This window comes from Rhopilema esculentum, chromosome 8 (assembly GCF_057945365.1).
Source record: "Rhopilema esculentum isolate cy_ngs chromosome 8, ASM5794536v1, whole genome shotgun sequence".
NCBI classification, from domain to species: domain Eukaryota; kingdom Metazoa; phylum Cnidaria; class Scyphozoa; order Rhizostomeae; family Rhizostomatidae; genus Rhopilema; species Rhopilema esculentum.
The window spans coordinates 9,446,469-9,469,517 of NC_142822.1; the positions used below are offsets into that span (position 1 = coordinate 9,446,469).

Below are 23,049 nucleotides of genomic sequence, written 5' to 3' on the forward strand. Positions count from 1 at the left end.
TGCCATTTTTCAAATGTCTAATATTTAGGTAAGTGGGCAGGTGACAAAGCTAAAATAGCAACATGGAACAATAAACAGAAAAGAGCTCAAGTATACACATTTTATGAACCTTACCTCAACTAGTGCCCAGTGATTTACATAGGTAGCATTGATAGGTTATTTTGTTATCATTAGCTTTATATTTCATTACATGAAAGCTTTTTTGATTTTGCAGCTAAACCCTCGACACCAAGCGGCATGGCAACAAGCTCACTTACCAATACAACTGCATCAGTAACATGGAATGCTTCAGTCTCGGATTTTCCTACCGAAAGCTACAATGTAATTCTTAAAAATAAGTCTGATGGATCAATACAGGAAACACAGAATAACTTGAAGACAACAGCAGCCTCGTTTACGGGCCTAAGTGCATACACCGACTACACCATCGAGGTTTCTGCGAAATCATCGCCTCACAATATAAATTCAGATACGGGAACCCTTGACTTTAAAACAGAAGAAGGAGGTTATATCCCACTTCTAATTATATTCATTCTTTAATTACAAAATAGCCAACGTTTTATATATGTCCCTCCAAAAGAAGCACGAGTCCCCCCAAACAATTGTAATATTCTTTCTTTCCAATGAAGAATTCATTTTGCTCCTATTGTTCTAAAAAAAGCTGTCTCCAATAATTTTTTCATTCCTACCTTGCAGATATACTTTACTGATATTCTGTGTTTTTTGCCGTCTGATATTCTTGTTCGCTTCGATTGTAACCTTGCTTATCTCCATTTTAGTTTCATCGTCCCCTTCAGCTGTTTCATCAGCGGCGCTCTCTTCGACCAGCATCCAAGTCTCCTGGTCGCAGCCTCAGTCTCTTAACGGTGTTCTTCACGATTACAAAGTCAGATACAAGATGACATCCGCAGCTGATTTCACAACTCCGGTCAGTGCTGGAAGCAACTTAACGAAGACCATATCATCTTTGAAGCCCTTCAAAGACTACCAGGCCCAGGTATTTGTAGATACAATATACTTCAGCTGAATTACAACTCTTATTCTTATCATTGAAGCAGTTTGGGTCTAATCCTGGCGTTAAGATTATGCTCTGCGATTCACCGACTTTTTTTGGGTCGATTGGCCGAAACGAACAACATCGCACGTACGTTTAATGATTTCGCTCTCGGGGAAAGGAGGGTGGTGGCCATGCAGCCAGATTTGCGAACGGGTAATTCCCAACCAACTCATTTAGTCTAAGAAACCAAACCCTCTCGGATCGTTTTGTTTATTTTGTCCACATAATGAAATCACCAAGGTTAGAGAATATCTGAACTTTCAGTTCAATTGCTCTTACCAATCAAAAATTATAGGGACGTGTTTTGTATCTTTTTATAATGAGAAATGGGTGTGGTCTTCCAATATGCGCATATACCACAATTTTTTGTCCTTTGTGAAATCCAAACGGAACGCATGTTTGAGATAAAATTTGCCTGTTTTGTGAATTTTCAAGTGTATATAGGCATAGAAGGTAAAAACCAATTTGTGAACAAAAATTTAAAATCCAAATGTTTATTCCAGGCTTTTTTATGGAGGAAAGGTTAAACTTCGAGGAAACTCTAAAAAAGGCAGTCAAAAATTTGGCTGTGTAGGTCTTTTTAAGACAATGGCCATGACTAAAAATGTTTGTTGACGGATCCTGCTTTCAAAGTTAGTAAGAGGTAGCTGCATGTGTCTCGTGATAACTTCGTGTTATCAGTCTCACCATGTGATCAGCCTCACCATGTGTTCAGTCTCACCATGTGTTCAGTCTCACCATGTGTTCAGTCTCACCATGCGATTAGCCTTATCATGTGTTCAGTCTCGCCATTTGATCAGTTTTACCATTTGATCAGTCTCATCGTGTGTTCAGTATCATCATGTGATCAGTCTCAACATATGGTGAGTCTTACCATGTGGTCAGTCTCACCATGAATCCAGTCTCACCATTTGAACAGTCTCACCATGTGTTTAGTCTCACAATTTGATCAGTCTCGCCATGAATTCAGTCTCACCGTGTGTTTAGTCTCACAATTTGATCAGTCTCGCCATGAATTCAGTCTCACCGTGTGTTTAGTCTCACAATTTGATCAGTCTCGCCATGAATCCAGTCTCACCATGTGATCAGGCTCACCATGTCCTCAGTCTCACCATGAAGTCAATCTCATCATTTGGTCAGTCTCGCCAAGTCTTCAGTCTCACCATGTGATCAGTCTCACCCGCCGTTAAGTCTCACCGTGTGATCAGTCTCACCATGTGTTCAGTCTCACCATGAGTTCAGTCTCACCAAGTGTTCGGTCTCACCATATGATCAGTCTACCCATATGATCAGTCTCATCATGTTTTCAGTCTACCCATATGATTCGAATTCTACTGTTTAATATACAGCTGCTCCCCTCACCGCCCCCCCCCCCCAAGGTAGTGTTCAGTCATATATCAAACTGCCTTTCATGTCTTTCCAAACTGTTACTAAGCATGTGTTTTTATCTATGATTACTTTCTTATAGGTCTTGGCAACTACCAAAGGTGGGACTATTTTAGGAATCTGGAGCTCAGCTGCAACTGCCAAAACGCACGAAGGGAGTATGTGGCATTTGATATGATTAGGATGATTCATTTCATGTGTTTGTGATTATAAGTTTTGCGTAAATATATTTTTGCACCCATTACTTTATGTTTAAGGACTTTCAGGCATATGTTTTTGCCTTCTGAGCTTTTTCTGAAGCCAGTTTTCATAAGTTGGCACTTTTGAATTAGAAAACGAGAAGTAGTGCAGCAATTGAAAACCAGAGCAGCTTTGATTGCTACGCTGGCCACTGTGATGCTTCTCTTGCCCAGAGGTCTTCGCAACCACATCTATTGTTTGCTGAGGTGCATACTAGCACATTTTAAGCCACGGATGTCTTGATAAAGCAAATTTCGACCTAGTTTGGCCATTTTTTGTTGAAGATGCTTGTCTTTTAGCATATTGCAGCATATTACATTCAGCATATTTTGATTATCGAATAATTTCTGGTCATATTTGAGCTCTGCTAGCCATCAAGTCCGATGCCTCTCCTTCTTTGCTCGTGTTGCAGATATTGACAAAGCAAATGCACTGGGGGTATTGGGTGTATGCCATAGCAATCTATGCTGAAAGACATTTTTCATTGAAACCGAAAGAAGAAATTTTGTTTACAGGAATTTAACTGAGCTAGTATTTGGCAGAGTCCAGAAAAGTTGTTAACCTTCCTCCAGACAAAAACATCCCAGAAGGCCAACCTTCCTCACAAATAATAGAGAATGGGCGTGGCTTGGGTGTGTCATAGGAGCTTCTATTGTTTTTCGTTGACCTTCCTCCTGTCAGTGGCCGTGCGACCGTAATGTTTTCCTGACTCTGGTATTTGGTAGGGAAAAGAATCGCATCGTATCGAGAAGATGCTTATGTTTTTTTGTTGCTAAAAACATTTTTTCTGTGGAAGCGCCCTCTTTTCCAATGTTGTAGCTCCTTTTTCACATTGTCCCCCCTCTGATAACTTGCACGTTGAATTTTTTCTTTTTTCACTTCTGTGCTTGTATTCAATAGGACCAACGCAACCACAAGATCTGAAGTTTGCCAACATTCAATCGACTTCAGCACTAGTCAATTTCACCAAACCGGCGGAAGAAAACGGCATTGTTACAAACTATACGGTATGTTGTTCTCATGTTTATATCTAACCAAGTGGCCATTTTCAGTTGCCTGGTGATTTTATCAAGCTCAGAGCCCCGAGTTGTGATGCAGAACCGTCCTGTCCTATTCAAGACATGTACAGCTCTGCTTATATGGTATCGAGTATTTTACGACAGACGCCAAGTAGCTACACCCTTTTTAAAAGCTTGCACAGCTACACAAATTTACATATATAAATGGTCTCCACTCCCTCAAGATGTGTCGAAGAAACTAGATGATATCCTCCCCCCCCCCTCCCCCTTCTATTTCATTATACACTCCAAATTAAAGTTTCTCCAATTTAATTTCTTAGAATTCTGAACTTCTACCTTTTTCCTATATCCCATTCATTATAGCCTCGCAGACCTAAAGCCCCTATTATTATTCATCACTGATAAACCTCCTCTGGGGCCTAGGTACACACGGATACTTGCCTCGGGAAAAAATTGCAGCCTTCGATCAGTATAAGAAAAGAGCAATGATTGCCTATACCCTGTGTTAGTCAAAGGGGTGGAAGAACCAGTCTTTTTCCTTAATGGTCCTATTTACCTGGAAATAAAATGCAAATCTAAAAAAGCGCAAAAATACTGGTATATGATCGTGTGAAATTTTGAAAAGGATTTTTCCTGGTTTTTCTCCATAAACATAAAAAGAGGAACCCTAGTCTAGATTTTGTTTGCACTATAACCTAATTGCTGGTTGGTTTTGCAAACAACATTAGACGATCTATCCCCTTCCCACGAATTAATAACACAGCTAATAGCCCTTTTTCTATCGTATCTGTTTTCCGTTCCCCTTGCTTTGATTTTCAGCCCTTCCTTTGAATCACCTTTTGGAATGAATGTCATAGGTATCAAGACTAGAGAAATTATTTGCTTTGCGATATGGTCTTTTAAAATTTTAACCTAAAATATTAACTTTGTAAATGTTACTTATTTAAATTTGTATATTTGTCATATTTCTACTCTTAGTTGAGATATCGTGGCACAAAGTCGTATAATAATTCGTTTGAACATGTCAATTCTACGACGATTGATAGAGAACCGTCATCAGACTTCACCGAGGCTGTTCTGACCAGTCTCGTTCCGGCTACGGAATACAGCATCGATGTAGCTGCCACGACAGGAGGCGGACAGGGGGAATTCAGCTCAAGCCTAACTTTCAAAACAGCATTTGCAGGTAAAGCTTAGCTCAATATTTCATGCAACAAATATTCTTAGAACATTAATGTTGGTTGATTTCTCATCGTAACACCATGACCAAGAAATTAGTCATCAAAGTTCACAAAAACAGCAAAACATCCTGGTGCTTCAATTACTCTGTTTATTTCAGGTCCACCCAAGCCATCGTTGGAGAGTCTTGGAAGGGTTAACACTGTACTGAAAGTCAATGCTGGTGCAACATGGGACATAAACGGTCCAGTAAGGTGAGTTTGTTTGACGTTACGTCGTTTCATTGTTTATGCTATGTAGCTAGCTATATGGAGACATTGAGATCATTGGTCATTTTTTAATCATCTGTGTGGATCATTTTTGAATCACTTTAATCACCTGTGAATTGTCTGAGTGATATCTCTGAATCATCTATAAATCAACGGGATCATATGTATACAGTACATCCAAGAAACCGTGAGCTTCACGTTGAACTCATTTGCTTATTTACGTTCTTCAAAAGTATGAACCGATTTTGAATTAAGCTGGAGATTTTAGAAAAAGCTTTGGAAAAAGAAAGGGACTGGTGGAGCTAGGCTGTCCCCATCCAAAGTTGGAGAAAAATACTACTATTGGATCATATACTATTTAGCAGTTTGTGGCTTAAGTCTTTTTTAATTAGTCTTTTTAAATATCAAGTTATTGTTAGTGATTTGAATAACACCTGACATGTCAGTTATTAAGGAACATACCATGTATACACTGTGCCTGACAGCAATCGTCGTTTCACTTCTGTTTTAACCACAAAATAGATATTACATTGAGTTTGGTACCGAATTTCGCAAAATAATTAGACTATTTATATATTATCTTGTTTCTTGGTATAGCGAATATCAGCTGTCATTTGTGGAAGGAAAGGCAATGTCTTGTCAACCATCTGGTTTGGCAGAGACCTTTCTTCCTTCTAAACTGCCATTGCAATTGGAGTTTCAGCCTGGGATCAAATCAGTGACACATATTTCAACGGAGCTCAAAACATTGGCAAATTACACAATCTGCTACCGTGCTGCAACCACCGATAAGGTAATGGCCCCTTGGGCCTATAGGTCGATTGTTTTGATTACTGTCTGCACTACCTAGAAATTATTCTACCTAAACTTGCTTTAAAGCCATAGCAAAACCGCTCTTTGAGAGTTATTTTGGTATTTCACTGGAGCTCTTGACATTATCATGTCTCTTAAATTTCCGTGGAGATTCTAACAGATAAATTGAGCTTGAATTTGTTTTGATCTTTTTTATTTTAAACGTGGATGCTTAGGTTTCCTTACATACATCTTCTGATTTACAGGGCCAGAAATATTTCAGTCAGTTTTCCAGCGTTACCATCGGTATGGATTCAAGCATCAAGTTCTTAATATTTTTGATTTTGTGATTTTTTGAAACTCGTCTTTGTATTGTTAATTCTCATTCTTAGCTATATCTAAATGCATACTAAATTATTCGTGACAATGACATAGATTGCCAAATCTTTCCAGTTAATAACTCCGCTCTTCCTATCAGCAAGGCAACATTTTCAGTATTATGTTATTTCCAACAGAGCGAACATATTTGGAAAAGATGGACGTGAATGTCTACAAATCAAACGCTACTGCCACTTCGTTCGTCATTCCTCTGGCACAAGGGCCATCCAATGCAAAGTATGCTTTTACCATTTCTATCTTGAAAATATCAGCAAAATTCATGTCAAAAGGATAATATCAGAGCCTTGTTATTTGCAAGAACCAGCTAGTGCACTTATCACAAAAATGAACTATTTGCTAAAATATTACATCAGGAGTAATATACGCCTTGATGTTGAAAATCGCTTTGATTGAGACCGCAAACCAATTGAAAAATTTCTAATAAGTGCTTTGCTTTAAACTCTTGCAGAACCCATGAAGCAAATACTTTTTCGCGGATTGGAGCAAATACTTCTTATCTCACAGAAAGAAATAATCCTTTAGTTTTCATGTTTAATCATATCAAAATAGTATTCCTTGTTTCTGATTACTCGATGACTCGAACCACACGGTTACAAGCTCAGATAGAGCTCGGATCAAAGTCATTTTAAAAATACTTTTCAAGGGTTTTGGCAGTATTCTGAGAGCTCATTAGCTGTCTGAAAGAATTTCAATAAATAAAAGTTGTCTTGATCTTTAGTGAATCGCGAATTGCATTTATTTATGCCGCTTTTTTATTTCAAGGAGCTACCATATCATCGTAATAGAAAGAAACAGTACAAGTCAGGTAAAACACCCGGAAAATTTCAGCCCATCCGACCTTGGCCCGTACGACTCTTCAACATACGTGCCTGGAAAGGCCTATGTAACTGGAGTACTCTCTAGTTTTACGAGTAAGTTTGAAATTGGGGACGGAAAAGAATACTCCGTATCTACCAGAAAAAGGAGAAACGTCGGCGGACAAAAGTATACTAACGTTCCTTTAAAGGAGAACACAGCATACATGGTCTTTCAGCGAGCCTATGTTTCCCAGGTATTCCTTGCCCTTTTGCAGCATCTTTTTCTAGCCTCGCTTTAAAGGAGCAATTGTGCCCCGTTTGCTTATTTTTATTATGTATTATTCATGCGCTCAAACAAAAAGTGTTCAGGACTGAAGTATGATTGTGAAAATTTGTAACTTTTCTTAACTTTATTTTGGATGTACTAATATCGTCTTTGATGAGAGCTGGATCACTAAATGAAAACTAAATTTCGTAATATAAATGTTGCTCTTTTGCAGAATATCTATTTCTCCTCGCCGTGGATTGGACCATTTCAGACAAGTGAGTTTCATATTTATGTAGCTAAACAAGGAGCCCAGTGAAGACTGCCTCAATTATCTGTTTTATAACGTGAAGCCTTTGCAATCACATTATATCCCAGCATGCAGTTCAGTTAAATCCAATATGTCCCAGGCCCCCGAAAAACGGATATTAACAGAGCTCTGGTCGATAAGATGGCATGAGAATAAGAAGTTGTTAATGTCAAAAAATCTCTATTTTGTTGTTAGAATGAGCTAAAGAAAGCCCTTCTCTCCATTTGGTCTGTTTTGTTCAGAACGCTGTGCGCAAAGGATTGATGTTGATAAAAAATCATTAACAGCAACAACAATATCTGACCACCTACTTTCTTGCTTAAAGTTTTAGCAAGATGAATATCAAGAACATGATTAAGTATCTCTAATTCAAACTCAGTCAAGTTTACCCATAAACATTTCTACTGGCTGCAAGAAAGCATCTGCAGGCGAAGAATATCGCATTACCGCTACTTGTGTTTTGAAAAAAAATTCTTTCAGGCTTTCTTTAGGGAACCGTGCTGTCAAATGGTGTTGAACAAGCCTCGGACAGAATAACACAGAAAATTTGAAACATTACACATTTTACTTTGCGCGCGGCTCGAATTTCCTCTGTATCGGGATTGTTTCTTAACTTTATTTCGGATGTGTTAATATCTTCTTTGATAACAGTTGGATAGCTTAGATGAAAACAAGTCCCAATACTGTCCATACTGGCCTCTGTTGAAAAATGCGCCTAACCCAAAACCGATCCGATACAATATTACGCTTTCTTTATGTCTCATGTAAGCAAATAAAAGCAAATATTGAAGCAATGATTGCTCGTTAAATGCAGCAGCCATGATTTACTTCTCGCGCTTTTTTCACAAAGTTACCCACATAGTTACCGGTATCACAGTGGCACGGCAGTTTCCAGGTAGTTTAACGGCACCATAACGGCACATTAACGGCACCTTAACGGCACATGAAACAGCTGCCGGCGGTACCGTAAGAAAGCGTTTCCATTAAATCTTAAGCCTGTAATACCGGGAGCATGAATATCGCAGGCAATCGCAGGCACATTACGGCTATATGGAAACTAGGCTTAACTTTTAACCTATCAAATATTGGCAGTGATAAAAAATTTTCTCAAGAATCATTGCACATTATAAATCCATGTTGTTATTTAATGCCAGATTTAAAAGAATGTTTAGGTATGTAGAGTTTAAACACTTTAGATCTGAAGAAAATGATAAACATCTTGCTATTCAGGAGTAACACTGCAGTTTTGCTAAAGGAACAATTTCCTCACGAAGCAACAGGCCTTGTGAGTTCGGCTCAGACGAATTCATTGTTTGACTATATAAAATGTTTGACAGATGAAAGTGAAATTGGCGTGTTTGAACTTCATATGAATGGGCTATCTCATTAGGTTACAAAAACCGAGGAAAAAATATCCCCTATTCTTGAAAAATAAAAATTCTAACAGTATTTTCGGTTAGATATTGTAACTGGCCTCGGCACGTGATCTGTCTGACATTTTGTGCACAAATGGAAGTGGAAGGTCATTGATTGAGAAATCTGTATTTAATTAATAGAGAGTGCGGGAAAATCATCCCGCACTCTCTATTAATTATCCTCAAAAATCCTGTTGTCTTTAAAATCTGTATTTGCTGGCTTTCTCTGTGCATTCAGTTTACCTGACTAAAAGTTTGAATGTTTCTTAGGAACTAGTTCAGTTATAAAACAGATTTCCCTCGTATTTACTTTAAAGTGCTTTTTTCAGACAAAGTGTCTCCTACTAAAGTCCCTAGAATAGCAACAACAGACCCGCCGCCGTCAGTTGGTTTGATCGTTGGCATAATAGTACCCATACTCATTATCATCGCATTGGTTGCAGCTGTTTTGTACATAAGGTATGACCTAGTCGCAATGTATTTGTGATTTGAAATAAAGGGCTGCCGCTTGTTGCTATTACCACTGTTTTTATTTCAGGACACTGTTTTTATTTCAAGTGCTCATAATTTTTCAATTTACATTGATAAGGGATCGAAGTTCTATAAAGTACAGTGTGAGGTTTGAATTGACAGATCCCAGTCGTCTTTGCAAATGCCTCTTTTCAGAGAGTTTCCAAGTAAATGTATCCTGCATGTAAGAGAGAACACGGACCTTTAGTTTCTCAAATGTGGATCTCACTTTTTTGCAGAAAAAGGCGACTTGGTTCTCCAAAACACACTGAAAACGGCATACCCGAGAAGAAATTCGTGCCACTTCCGGAACTTGCAGGAATGCAATCCAATCCATCGTTTGAAGACGAAGACGAGACTACAAATGTAGAGACCCCACCTGCTCCTACCCATCCACACAGTATGCTTCGCAGGCACAGTTCAGGTATCATCATTTTTCCCGTTATTTTTTCAGACGGCTGTTTGAAAGTTGAGCGAGGGGCCATTATGTTGTGACCTCCTATTCATATGAGCATGTGGTTAATGTGATCGCCTGACCATAAAATCTGCCATAGGGAGGCCATGCCCCCTAACCCCCTTCCCCCCCCACCCTGTGTCGTGGGCCCGGCTTCTTTAAAAAGTTCAGTTTTATCTATTAAAACATTACTTTTTTCGTCTCAGGAGCGTCCTTGAAACACAGAAAGGCTCCACGTGCGGTTGGAAACGACAAACGACACCCTCCAATATCAGTTCAAGACTTCATTGGTCATTTTAAGGAGTTGCAAAAGGACAGCCATCATGGAATCACATCAGAATTCGAGGTGAATTGTAATTATCATGTGATTGTGATATGATGAGTGACTGATTGAGTGATTGATCAATGAGTTTATTGATTGATTGATCTGTCACGGAGAGATAATCTTTCTAGCTCCAAATTAGCGATAGATTAGCCATTGAGTAAAATTAGCCATATGTCAAGAATACAATAGACGAAATATTTTAAAATGTTTATCAGCAGTTCTAGCTCCTTGCAGTTCTCAGATTTTCATTAATGAATCTTTGAATTGATTTTTAGGACCTTGACAAGGGTCAGCTATACACATGGGATGTAGCAACCAATGCCACAAACAAACCGAAGAATCGATACGCGAACATTGCAGCATGTAAGAATCTTGATTTTTAAAGGGGAATCGGGTGTCATCGTTTTACATTGGATAAAGCATAATGAAACCTTTTGCACTTAGTATCTAAATCTGCGCTCTTTCTTTGCTATTCACTGCAATTCTGATCTACTTGCAGATGTATCCAATCTATGTAACAATTGCAAATATATCTGTTTCTAGATTGCATGAATCTGTTTTTCGATTTGAGGGAATATGTTTTAGTTTGATTCCGAATATGTATCCATCACAGCGCATGACTAATCTGAAACAAATCAGTAAATGTGATTGGTGATAACAGCAGGGGTTGAAAAAGTATCGGACTCTTGGATCAATGTTCCTAGAAAACATTTTGGGTCTGAGAGAATAATAAAAAGCAGTATTTATACAGAAAGATACTAAAACTCCAAAAAGAAAGAATCTTCAAAATCAAGAAAGTGTATCAGAAAAACAAAATTGATAAAACGTTCAGTAAAGATCAATGAATCTTAATACAAAAATGTAAAAATATCTTGAATCGATTAGAAATGTAAGGTACTTAACAAAATTCTGTGATCAAGTGAAGAGTTGCTGCGTAATAGGGGTATAAATGTTTTGAGTCGTTGGGAGTTTCGTGTAGTGTTAGTTTGCAACAGAAAAAGATTTGTTATCGTAACTGCGATCCTAGCAAAAACTATTCTTTTTCCCCCTGTATAACAGACTTCGGATTGGACATGACTGATCAAGCATGACTGATCTAATAGTAGTGTACTTGACTTCTGCGTCTGATTCAAGCTGCCTGCTTCGGATTCATAATCTACATTTGAGCATAGTCGGATCTTAACGAATCCATGTTATCCTGACTCTCGTGAAAAATAGAACGGGACTTAATATAACAAAACGATTTGCGTATGTAAAAAATCGCCTCTCCTTTAGGAATGTTACTCACAGTGAAACAGAAAATATTATTGAACAACACGTATTTATTTTGATTCAATTTACGTTTTACAGATGATCATTCAAGAGTCCACTTGAAACCTCTCCCAGGTGTCAATCATTCAGATTATTTCAATGCAAGTCATATTTTGGTAAGCAGTTTTTCCTCAAGTTAACATTTCCTTTCCAAATAACTCGCCTTTAGTTTCCACATTTAGACATGCTGTAAATCCTCGCAAATAAGAACATCAGGAATTAGACAATTCCAAGGTGAATAGTTTTATATGAGGTTCTTATTTAGTAGCTGTATTTTGACGATGTGCTTTGTCAGTGATACTGGCAATAGACGTGTCTCTTGCTATGATATATGGTTAAAGTACAAATTTTATTGAATACTAAGAATTTAAGTTGTTTCAGGGGGTAATGTCCTCTAATGTAAATGCCTTATCATTTGTCAGACTAAAAAGATTCTTTGGAATGATATGGTTATCCAAAGAAAGACAGCCTTTAGGTTCTTAATTTCCTTTGGGGGGATCTGATGCTCAAAATCCTGGCTCCTTTGGTCTTATGTAAATGACTTTCTACTCTTTCTTTTGCTTCATGTACCTCAGAGGACTCTTTTTTTTCGCATTCAGAAAAGGACCACTTGTCAATCTTTTACAATCAATAAAAACAACCCAATTTACAGAGAGATTGATCTAGAAAAATAGATTTTGGAGAGAACCCTCTGTCATACAATCGAGGTCATTGTTCAGTAATTTAAAAAGAGGTCACAACTGCTTGCTTGCCATTAGCACTATAATTGCACCATCCTTTATATGCAGGGATACTCAGGGAAACAAAAGTATTTGGCTTCACAAGGTGAGCTCCAACATATCCTTATATAACTTTATTGCTAACTTAGTACACTCCACTTAACGCACAGTTTAGGATCCTTAAATTGCATACATGTAACATGTGTGCTCCGTTAAAAAATGTTTTACAGCTACATATCGATCATTTTAAATAAGAAATTGTGAATCACGCTGTTGATCATATCATGGATTTTTACATCATTGGATTTATTTTATAAGTTTTCACTAAATTGATTCTTGTTCGCTCTACTTTCAGTAGTATTTATGTATATCGTAGTTTATAGTAGTTTATGCGGTCTATATATTTGGAGAGACGAACAAGAGAAAGTTTTTAAGGAGTGATGGAACCCCCGTCTTCAATTTAAATAGCATGCGCATGGAATTTAGTAATTATTGTGCATGAATCCAAGACAGGGGCTGCCTTGCACATTAAAAGACATTCGATATTTTCAGTGTTCAAGCACTCAACCCTGCGCTACATAGACCATATGGAATTCGACGCCATGATGGAATTATTTTGTTCTTTAGCTAGTTCCGATCCCTCGGGTGGGGCAAACCAGCGAAAAATTCATTCTGGATAGAGGCCATTCTTGTACTTTTTAGCCGTTAAACTTCATTAAAATAGAGAGAAATACTTTTAGAATGAAAATCTGAATTTCGTCAATTCACGATGGACCTTGTTTGAGCTACAGAGGAATTTACAAATCTCATTGGTATAGGCCGCGATTGTGTTTATTGCGGGCATTGCCCCACTTATTTCATGGTGTTGTGATCTCCGAGATGTTCTGTTTCATGCAATCTCTTAATACTTGCCATTTTTTAGCCACTGATAATATCTTTGTTGTTGATATTGTTTGCAGGGCCAACTGATGTGGTTTTGTACGATTTCTGGAGAATGGTATGGGATAAGAACGTGCAGGCCATCGTGATGCTAACAAATGTCGTTGAAAGAGGAAAGGTAATAACAAAGCTTGAATAATGTAGCTGCTAAACATATCTCTGAAGGTGGCACCGAAAAACTACCTCTCGTCCTCAGAGTATAAACTTGGGATAATGACAGTAAGTTTGCAGATATTCATACCCAGGTGCGGATCGAAAGTAACTTGACAGGAAGAACGACGTGAGTGATTGGTTCTTCTCATCATCTCACGCTACTTTCGAACCACAACTGGACAAGATCCACAACCTGCTTTCTTTAGACATAATTTGACGTTTATCCTCCGACTTTCTTTACTATCCTCAAATTCAGCAGTACCAAAAACTCTTGACTTAATGTGTGACAGATAACAGGGAATGATTTACGAAGCTTCATCCTGTCTCGCTTTAGTTTTTCAATTTTTTCATATTGTCATTGAAAAACTTGTTTGTCTTCTCTTCATTGACATAAAAGATGGCTTCAAAAAAGCAAACATTTTAAAACATACTTAAGCTTTTCGTCTGGCCCTCTTCAGAGTTTAAAACCTCAGAACACAGACCGAAAACTCTACGCTAGGAAATTTGTATACCCAGTTGTGGATCATAATAGGCCAATCAGAAATACGCGCACATGACTGTTGAGGTTGCCAAATCAATGCTGCTTGCCTATTGAAAATATTACCACTGAAGCCTTAAGGTAAAAATGAACTCCTTCTGTCTACACAATAGCAGTTTTTCATTTTCATGTAGATAGATTTTGAAACTGCTTGATGGAACGGTGGACGTGTTCTACCAATAATCCAAAACATGCCGCTTTCACTTTGTTATTCGATCCTTTTATTTCCCGTGCAATTATCCGATTCTAAAACCATGCAATTTCATTAGGCTTTTCTGTTCGCTCCACACATACCTCACCCAACCTTCTTGTTGCTAAATATTTTTGATAGAACAGCTATAGATATCAATCAATATCAATCGAAGGTGTGGAACCGCTAGTAACATCGTGTTGTTAGCAAGTAATTGCAAGGTAACTAAAAACTTTAAGCTCTTAATTGTTTTTCTTACAGAAAAAATGCTCTCAGTATTGGCCTGATTTTGGATCTGAAACCTACGGCAAAGTCACTGTGAGCCTCATATCAATTCAGAATTATGTTGATTACGCAATAAGATGTTTTTCAGTGAAAAGGGTAAGTCATGTTTTTTCTCAATGTATCCTTCTGTTTTTGTAATTGTATGGAATCTCCAATTTTTGGTGTGCTTATCCAAGTCTGAACTCTTATTATTATTGCTATATATGTGTTGTTTTTATTGACATGGAAATAAATGAACGATATGCTTGTTTGTTCTTTGATATTTATGGGCTCTATGTTTTTCGTACTCTGCTTTGAAATTTGACTGAAGTACTTTTAAAGATGTCTTTTATTCTGCTTTGTGTTCTCGTTCTTCTTCTGCGTTACGTATCTTTCCCAGTATCTTTGATTGCTTCAAATTCTTTACGATATGCCTTGCGATAAACACGGTTTTAAATCAATTTCAAGAATTCGTTGAAATGCTTAACTTGCATTGACGCTATTCATTTACATTTTTATGCTTGTCAACTTGTTCTCCTAGCTCCAGACTTCTTAATGCTCTTTCTTTTTTGACACTTACTTCTCGTGTCTTATGCTTTACTTTTTAACTCAACTTTGTCAGCGTGCCTTATAAGCTAAAAACATCATTTTGTTGTACGATGGTTCAGTAATAAGCATTGGTGACTACAGATCTAAGGGCCTGTAATTCGTGTCGCTGTCATGACCATAATTTTACTTGAAGTGAAGGAGTTGCTAGCTCTCTGTTATTCCAGGCGTAGGAATTACTAGGTAGCGTCACTTCTAGAGGAAGGACCAGAGCACTACTCGCTGTCGCTGTCGTGTTTTCAGTGTCGCTAAACCTATCCTCTGAAGCTAGGTTGTTGCAAATACAATTACCATACGTTCAGTGCTTGATATCCTTTTAACTGCTGCTCCTTGTCTACATTTTTAGGAAGGCTGCAAAGATGAAAGGACCGTCTATCAGTACCATTTCCTCACATGGCCTGATTACGGAATACCAGAGTCTCCAACCGACCTGCTAAACTTAAGGGCCAAATTTCGCAGGCAATTTCCGTACAACATGGAAGACCCAGTTGTAGTTCATTGCAGGTATATAAATATATATTGTCTATACGAAACAGTTTCGTGATGATCGCATTCAGCGTGAAACTCGGAGTAGCAACTTAGAACTGTCCTGTTCTATACACCAAATACCGTGTACAGCCGTCTATACTGCATCGGGCACTTCGTGGTAGCCCAGTTAGCAGTATTGTGGCTGTTGAAAGCTAAGACTGCAAGGTCTCAATCCCACTTATAATTACAAATCTACTCTATAATTCCTTTTTGATAAAATGTATATTCAAGCATGTTATAACACAAGAGTTTTTCACCTTCGTCTTGATATCCTAAAAATCTGTAGGCAAAAGATATTTTTTAAAGTTGGAGGTTCTCGCAACAAAAGCAAGAGATCTGTAGCATTTCTTTCCATCGAAAAATTATTCGGGGGAGATGTTAAAGTCTTTTAGTCCCCTCCCCCCCTTCCTAGCGTTTGTTTAAATGGCTGAAGAGAAAAAGGTTTTGCATCAGGGATCTCATTGCCTATTTTATAACCTGCTGTCAAATTCCAGAATCTTTTTCAAAAATTGCTTTGAACCGAGATTTTGCAGGCTATATCGACGTTTTGAGCTCTGCTATAATCTCAATGCTTATTCTCATATTCATTAATTTTCTCTTTGTTAAAAAGTGCCGGAGTTGGTCGCACTGGAACGTTTATCCTAATTGACACAATGCTGGAACTTGTGCAGACCCAACGAAAAGTGGACATATTCAATTATCTCAATTTTATTCGAAGTCAGAGAATCCATCTCGTCCAGGTTGAGGTAAATATTTTTGAAATTTCAAAAAGCTTTTTCATGTGACCCTCTTCAGAGTATACAACTTCAAAATCAGGGTCAAATGAACAAGATGGAAAAGAAATACCCAGTTGTGGATCGAAAAAGGCCAATCAGAAAAACGCAAGCACAAGACCGGTATAGTTGACCAAACAGTAGCGCGTGCCTATTAAAAAATCGCCAGTGGAATCCAGGAGAGAAAGTGAACTACTTCTGTTGACACAATAGTGGCTTTTCGTTTCTATGTAGATCGATTCCAAAACTGCTAGATGGAAAGACAATAGGGCAATATTCTTGATTTTTGTAACTTTTTACTGAGAAGTCTTCAGACTATTGTCAATTCAGAATCAAGGTGAAGTCTTAGTTGCACTGCTGACAAAGGCCATTAAAAGCCAAAAATTGGTACCCATATTAACAATAAAGCTATCTTCAGGAAAATTTGCAGGTTGACAAAGAATCATTTAAAGTCTGTGGGTTGGCAATTTTGAGCTACAATCCCCCTTCCCACATCCCCCACCTCTAAGAAAAAATTGAATTCTTTCATCTTAAAAAAATTATTGTGTTTAAGTCGAATTAATGTTGGTTTATATAAGATATTCTGATTCTTTTGTCCCCCAAATTCAAAGATATACCCCTTTGAATAAGAACTCTGAAATGACCATATTCACCCTAAGATAAAAACAAAGAACAGTCTTACCATTTTTAAAGGTGGTTTCTCCTCCTAAAAAGGTGTTTGGTTTGCTGTTCTCTTAGGTCAGGAAAAAGGGGTGCTTAAATAAGCTAGGGATCATGGCCAGGTTCAAAGTTTAAACTGATTGTGACATTTTTGTCCCATTTTGAATGTTCCCCCCACGACCAGAGTGTTATTACATGGCACTATTAGATCAATTTCCATTGATGTTATGCAGCTTGCAAGTAAAGATAGGATTTAAAGATCCCACCTCTGATCACTCTTTCTTAAGCCTTGAAAACTTTCTCTTTTTCAGGAGCAGTACATTTTTATCTATAATGCTTTAGTTGAGGCCATTACTTGTGGTAAAACTGAAATTGAAGCTCAAAATTTGAGGATCCAAATAAACCAGTTGCAGTCCAAAGATGGCAGCGGAAAAACTGGTTTTGAGCAGCAGTTTGAGGTGAATATTCTTTGGACTTACTTTTTTGATAGGTCTCTCTTTGCTAGGAAACAGTGACCAAAGCAAGACCGAGTAGTGAAATTGCAGCAGCGAATGCAATGTATAGAACCAACAACTGATGACAAAATATAACGATGAGTTCCAAATTTGATGTGACATATTCAGTTAAATAGTTAAAGATTTCAATGGTTACAGTAAAAATATTATTATATTGTACTAGACTGTATTGAATTTGAAATAAATTTCTAACTGAATTTATTTAGTTCTAAAAAAAATAAGCGTAGAATCTTTAAGGTTACAATAGAGTTGCATATACAAGCGTGAAAGTGATTTCAAGTTGTTCTTGCACGTGAAGTTATTTCAGTATAAATAGTCTTTACTTAATATTATATTGTACTAGATATTTTTGAATTCCTAATAAATTTCTAACTAGTAGATAAAATAGAAACTAATAGATGAAATATAAAAATTCAATTTCAGCACTTTTTGGGGGCGCTTAATCGAGTGAGGCGCCTATTCGAGGGGGCGTTAAGTCGAGGAAATACGTTCATAGTTTATTTTCTTAAAATATTCAGAGAATGGTAAGAGATTTTTTGATGATTCAAAATATATTTTCTCTAAGAACGCATTTTTTATGTACAAAAACTCTCCCTTTTCTCTGTCAACAAAATAGAATAATTCCAATTAAATTTCAGGAAGCTTAATTTTCTTATAACAAGTTTTAGAGGTCGTCCCAAAAAGAGCGATTAAATCTGCATAATGCAGGATCTCTTTGAAATTGCAACTGAGGAGGGTTCTGTTCAAACCTGGTTTAACCTAACCATCATTCACTAGACAACAAGAGCGGGAAAAACAATAATTTATAAAACACAATTTGTCCCATGCATCAGCCCTTTTATGAATTATTTGTTCTTTTCAGCGGCTCTTGCTGACGACGACCTATTTCACAGAAACGGAAGCCAGCATAGGGTGCCAAGGACATAACAAGCAACGAAACAGAAGGGAAGACGTTTTACCGAGTAAGGATTTTGCTATTTGCGCCAATTGATCCGAGTCTAGAATCCTTTCAAGCAACCACGCAATTCCTCCATATTATTTAGTGCTCTGCAATCGGTTAAAGATGTAAATCTGTTAAGCAATTTAATGGCGGTACAGAATTTAAAACGACCTCGAAAAAGCCAACATTTTAAAACATGCTAAACTTTTTGGCCTGATACAGAGTGTGAAATGTCAGAATTAAAAATTCTAAGCTAGGAAATATATATACATAGTTGTGGATCGAAATAAGCCAATCAGTGCCGCTTGACTATTGGACATATTACAAACAGAGTCAAAGAGTGAAAACAGACTCTTTCTTTCAGTAGCTTGACAATTTTTTGTGCCACAGTATAAAAAAGCGTCAGAGGCTACTGATGTTTTTATACCTAGAATTCTGATACTTGTGAACAGAAATTTAGTGAGTTCCAACTATCCCCTCTTTTGCAATTTAAAAGTGAGAACTTTTAGTTTAGAATGCAGCAAATTCCAAGGCCTTTTGCAGAACGAAATGAACCTTTGTTCATTATTAGCCTTTCTGAAATCAGCCATTGCTATATGTAATACATATTCACATACATTATGTTCAAATTCATTTTGCCTCTGTTAAGAAATACAGTCTCAGTTCCATGTAAAATGACCTCGTTTGGTGTGTTGCTAAGAACTTTGTTTTTGGTTGCTTCGTTGGTATAGCTGAAGGCATGCGATTTTAGCCAATCAATAAAGGGACTTATGTTTACGAAAATATATGCCAAAAGTAATGGAATAATAGGCCTATTCGACCAATGGAACGCACAGAAAGTAGGTCTCACTATAACAGACCTGAATGACCGTTATCAGGAGTTATTGTAAGGGGGTTAAAAAGGGGATTGAGGAACGCTACGTTTCTTGTTAGCCACCGTCACACACCAACTCCCCTCCCATTTCCCATCGGCAGCAAGGCTCCCTGGGATTCCCAAAAAATTCGACTCTTCATGGGTGTTAAATAAGCTTTCGATCTTCTTACTTTGCACAGTAGATGGGTAAAGGCAGGCCGCGATTTGCATCTTTTTGCATCAATGTTCTTATCTGGGACACCTGCCCAATAATTCTTCTAATTGTTTGTAGTTTCATTGTTTATATACTGCTGGCACTTCTTTGTACACAAATTTAAGTATTGATGTAGAAATCAAACTTTGCACCTTGAATGTTTGTCTCTAGCGCCACCCTGATCCACTCACGTTTCTTTTTTGCAGAGGACATTAATCGTGTGATTCTACAACAATCCATTTACGAAAACGATGGCGCTTCTGAATATATCAATGCAACATACGTCAATGTGAGTTTTTTGAAGGTTTCGCTTATTAGTAGCTATGTTTACATCATTTAACTTTCAAAAAATTTCTACCAAGTACCAGATAGTATTAGCTGAGTCAGAGTTATCTATTACAAATGTTTTTCACAGGGGGTAGCAACAGCGAGCAGGGGGGAGGGCATGGGTCTACCAACATTCTAGAGGATCCGACCCCGATCAAACTGTTTGCAGATCGTACTGAGTTTAAAAACATGCACACGTTGCCTCTCAGTCCTCTCTCCCTCTAAATCGTGTTGGTTTGTGCATGTTTGGGCATTATCACTTTACGTCATTTTTAATATAGCAATTTTTATTTGTTGGTAAAAGATATCTTGGCCCCCACCAATGTCACAGTTCTAACCACCCCCATGGTTTTTCACATCATTTCGCGTGGTTTTTCACATCGTCACAATGGGATGGTTCCATGGTACATACATAGTGTTTAAATTTATATTTTTCTAAAATTGATTTTGGCGTTCGTAGTCAGAATCAGATGATATCGTGTCTATTTCTGCTACGGACAGCAAAAAGTTTTGTGTTCTGTTTTTGTTAACTGTGAATGATACAAAAACAAAGAATTAACATCTCTGCATATACCAATTATCACTTCCTATACCTAGTTTTTTAATAATCGAAGGTAATTTGTATATCCTCTGTAGCAAACCTGATGGACAATTTTTCGTCCTTCCGTATGTAGATTTTTTCGCGTTTGTTTGTAGAATTTGTCGTCTTTACTTATATAAACCCGCTTCTTGCTCATTTTTTTGCTAGGGTTACCGTAAGAAGAACGCTTTTATCGCGACACAGCACCCACTGCCAGAGACTATTGACGATTTCTGGCTTATGATTCAACAAACAGAAGCGCCTATTGTTGTTCTGCTTAACAGGTTAAACGACGGTCGCGAGGTTAGTGATTACTGTTAGTGATTGCAGTGATTTCTGTTGTGGTTACTGTGGTTTCTGTGATAACTGTTTGTGATCACTATTTGTGAATACTGTGATAACTGTTTGTGATCACTACTTGTGATTACTGTGATTACTTATGGTATTATTGTGATTGCTGTTTGTGTGAAATTACCGTATTACTGATTAATAAATGGGGGTTGGGGTTGAAAAAAGCGGCGATGGGTCATGTCCAGATGCAAGGTTTGATCAACGGGGAGCATTTATAGGCTGGGGCACTTAAAAATTGAAGTATTGTACCAATTTCGAATTTTTAGTGGAGAGTTTTCGTCGTTGATGTTTTAGAATATATTTAATCGAGCATTAAGGGTCTTCAAAAATCACGAAAAAGATAAACGGGGCTCATTTATTCTCGAACTTTGGAGTACCTTGTAAACCAGCCCTCCATTTCTGTACGCTCATGTAATTTCAGAACACCCTTATAGAATTTTGAAAGCGTGCATAAACCAATCAACGGCAATCATAATCCTCCTTGATTTGTTGTTCAACATCTACATCAAATTGTTTCCTTTAGAATATGATTTCATTCATTTTCCTGATTATTTATCTCATGCTTATATTGTAGAGCCTTCCTATATTTTGGCCCTCACCACAACAAACGGCAGAATATGGTAAGGTATTGGTATACCATCAGTCAGAAAGCAACGGACCTGATTTTGTTGAGAGGCAGTTTTCTGTGAGCCATGATAATGTAAGTTGGTACTTCGTCTTTAGTATATGGGAGGACGGGAGAAGGGAAAAAGGGTTGATAGAAAGTGTGAAGGCAAACATAGAGCTATTAGGGCTAGTTCTAAACAAGTTTAGCAAATAAGGAACATCCCAACGCGCCGAAAACAAACAACAATAAACACAGGTAAAACACATTAGTTCTGTATGTGGACTGAACTTTGTGGGTTGAATGAGGGATTCGCCTAGAAAGTAGCCTGCGTGCAGACTTTACTTTCCATTGCGAAGGAGTGCCAGGGCGGAACTTATTCTGAATAATTCCTAGAAAGGTAGAAGGGTATTTTTGTGCAAAGAACAACAGGGAATTAAGAGTCATAAAACAGTAGAATACATGTCGGGTTCAAAAGTATGGTAATGGGTAATCATTAGATTAATTTTACAGATTGTGGAGGAAATGTAAAAATAGAGTTAATTCAAAACAGAGAAAAATGATGATATCACACATCAGATTTATAATTTGTGAAGTTACCTTCAATTTAGCATTTTGAAATACCTCTAAATGTGCAAGCTCTGTTGCATGTGTTGTGAATTGGCTGAGACATGGTCACATGAACACAGGCTTTTTCTCCACCAAACCGCTGTCACTAGCCCAAAACAACAGTAATTGATTAGCGAAACTTGGTTATTTTCCTTGCTACATTTCAGTCAATTTGATGAAAATACACTTGACAGTTCTGTTCAGTTCTGAATATGTCTCATTCTGTTTTGTCTCTTTCTCCCGCTACAATGCTGATTTTTTAAAGACATTCATACAATTTTAGATGAAAAATAATTTCTAATTTCATCTCATTATATAACGTCACTGTTGATGTTGTCAACTTCTGTCTTTTTATAGTCCAGAGACGCATGTAAAAATGTGACAATTTTCCATTTCCAAAGCTGGCCCGACCACAGCGTCCCTAAGGATTTCAGCAAGCTTCTCTCTTTAATTAGCAACATTGAAAAATGTCAACAACAGCAATCAGACGATCAACCGATCGTGATTATGTGCAGGTAACGAATCGTCGAATATTTTAATTTTCTAAATGCAAGGAGCTGGTATTACAATGCTAGCTAGCATGGACATAACTGATAGTACACGGTTACGGGAGGGGGGGGGGTAGTATGGATCGTGCTTGAGTATTATTGCTACAATGGGATAGACCTGCCAGAATGCAGGGAGAAATGAAATAAATTTTGTCTGATTAGAGGCAAATATCTCCTACGCCTATTTGCCTTAACAAGTATCAATTCATGTCTTTTGACTTTTGAAATGTGAAATTGCTTCCTTTGAATCCAAAGTGATTTTAAAAGTTATACGCAATCTACTAAATGTTTATTCAAGATTGATATTTACCCCAAATGCTAATCCAGAAAATCGGTAACTGTTTTTCCTGCACTAAGCACTGTTCATGTAACTCAACACACGAAGTAGGCTAAGACTTAAAATGGTCCCA

The 23,049-nt window shown here is 37.6% G+C and overlaps 1 protein-coding gene across 1 annotated transcript in view; it reads left to right on the forward strand.

The window, feature by feature from the left end:
* The window catches only part of LOC135694899 (receptor-type tyrosine-protein phosphatase S), a 42,509-nt gene that overhangs the window by 17,056 nt on the left and 2,404 nt on the right, over positions 1-23,049 (forward strand). Inside the window, exons 13-39 of the mRNA XM_089109747.1 lie at positions 215-505; positions 780-997; positions 2,526-2,601; positions 3,584-3,690; positions 4,681-4,888; positions 5,042-5,135; positions 5,748-5,943; positions 6,209-6,248; positions 6,458-6,557; positions 7,104-7,392; positions 7,639-7,681; positions 9,458-9,587; positions 9,878-10,062; positions 10,299-10,438; positions 10,693-10,780; positions 11,768-11,844; positions 12,517-12,553; positions 13,407-13,504; positions 14,529-14,648; positions 15,484-15,641; positions 16,276-16,411; positions 17,410-17,556; positions 18,476-18,575; positions 19,827-19,909; positions 20,696-20,830; positions 21,453-21,578; positions 22,449-22,606. Of these exons, the coding sequence (XP_088965873.1) occupies positions 215-505; positions 780-997; positions 2,526-2,601; positions 3,584-3,690; positions 4,681-4,888; positions 5,042-5,135; positions 5,748-5,943; positions 6,209-6,248; positions 6,458-6,557; positions 7,104-7,392; positions 7,639-7,681; positions 9,458-9,587; positions 9,878-10,062; positions 10,299-10,438; positions 10,693-10,780; positions 11,768-11,844; positions 12,517-12,553; positions 13,407-13,504; positions 14,529-14,648; positions 15,484-15,641; positions 16,276-16,411; positions 17,410-17,556; positions 18,476-18,575; positions 19,827-19,909; positions 20,696-20,830; positions 21,453-21,578; positions 22,449-22,606 (3,580 nt within the window). The remainder of the gene's footprint in view (positions 1-214; positions 506-779; positions 998-2,525; positions 2,602-3,583; positions 3,691-4,680; positions 4,889-5,041; positions 5,136-5,747; positions 5,944-6,208; positions 6,249-6,457; positions 6,558-7,103; positions 7,393-7,638; positions 7,682-9,457; positions 9,588-9,877; positions 10,063-10,298; positions 10,439-10,692; positions 10,781-11,767; positions 11,845-12,516; positions 12,554-13,406; positions 13,505-14,528; positions 14,649-15,483; positions 15,642-16,275; positions 16,412-17,409; positions 17,557-18,475; positions 18,576-19,826; positions 19,910-20,695; positions 20,831-21,452; positions 21,579-22,448; positions 22,607-23,049) is intronic.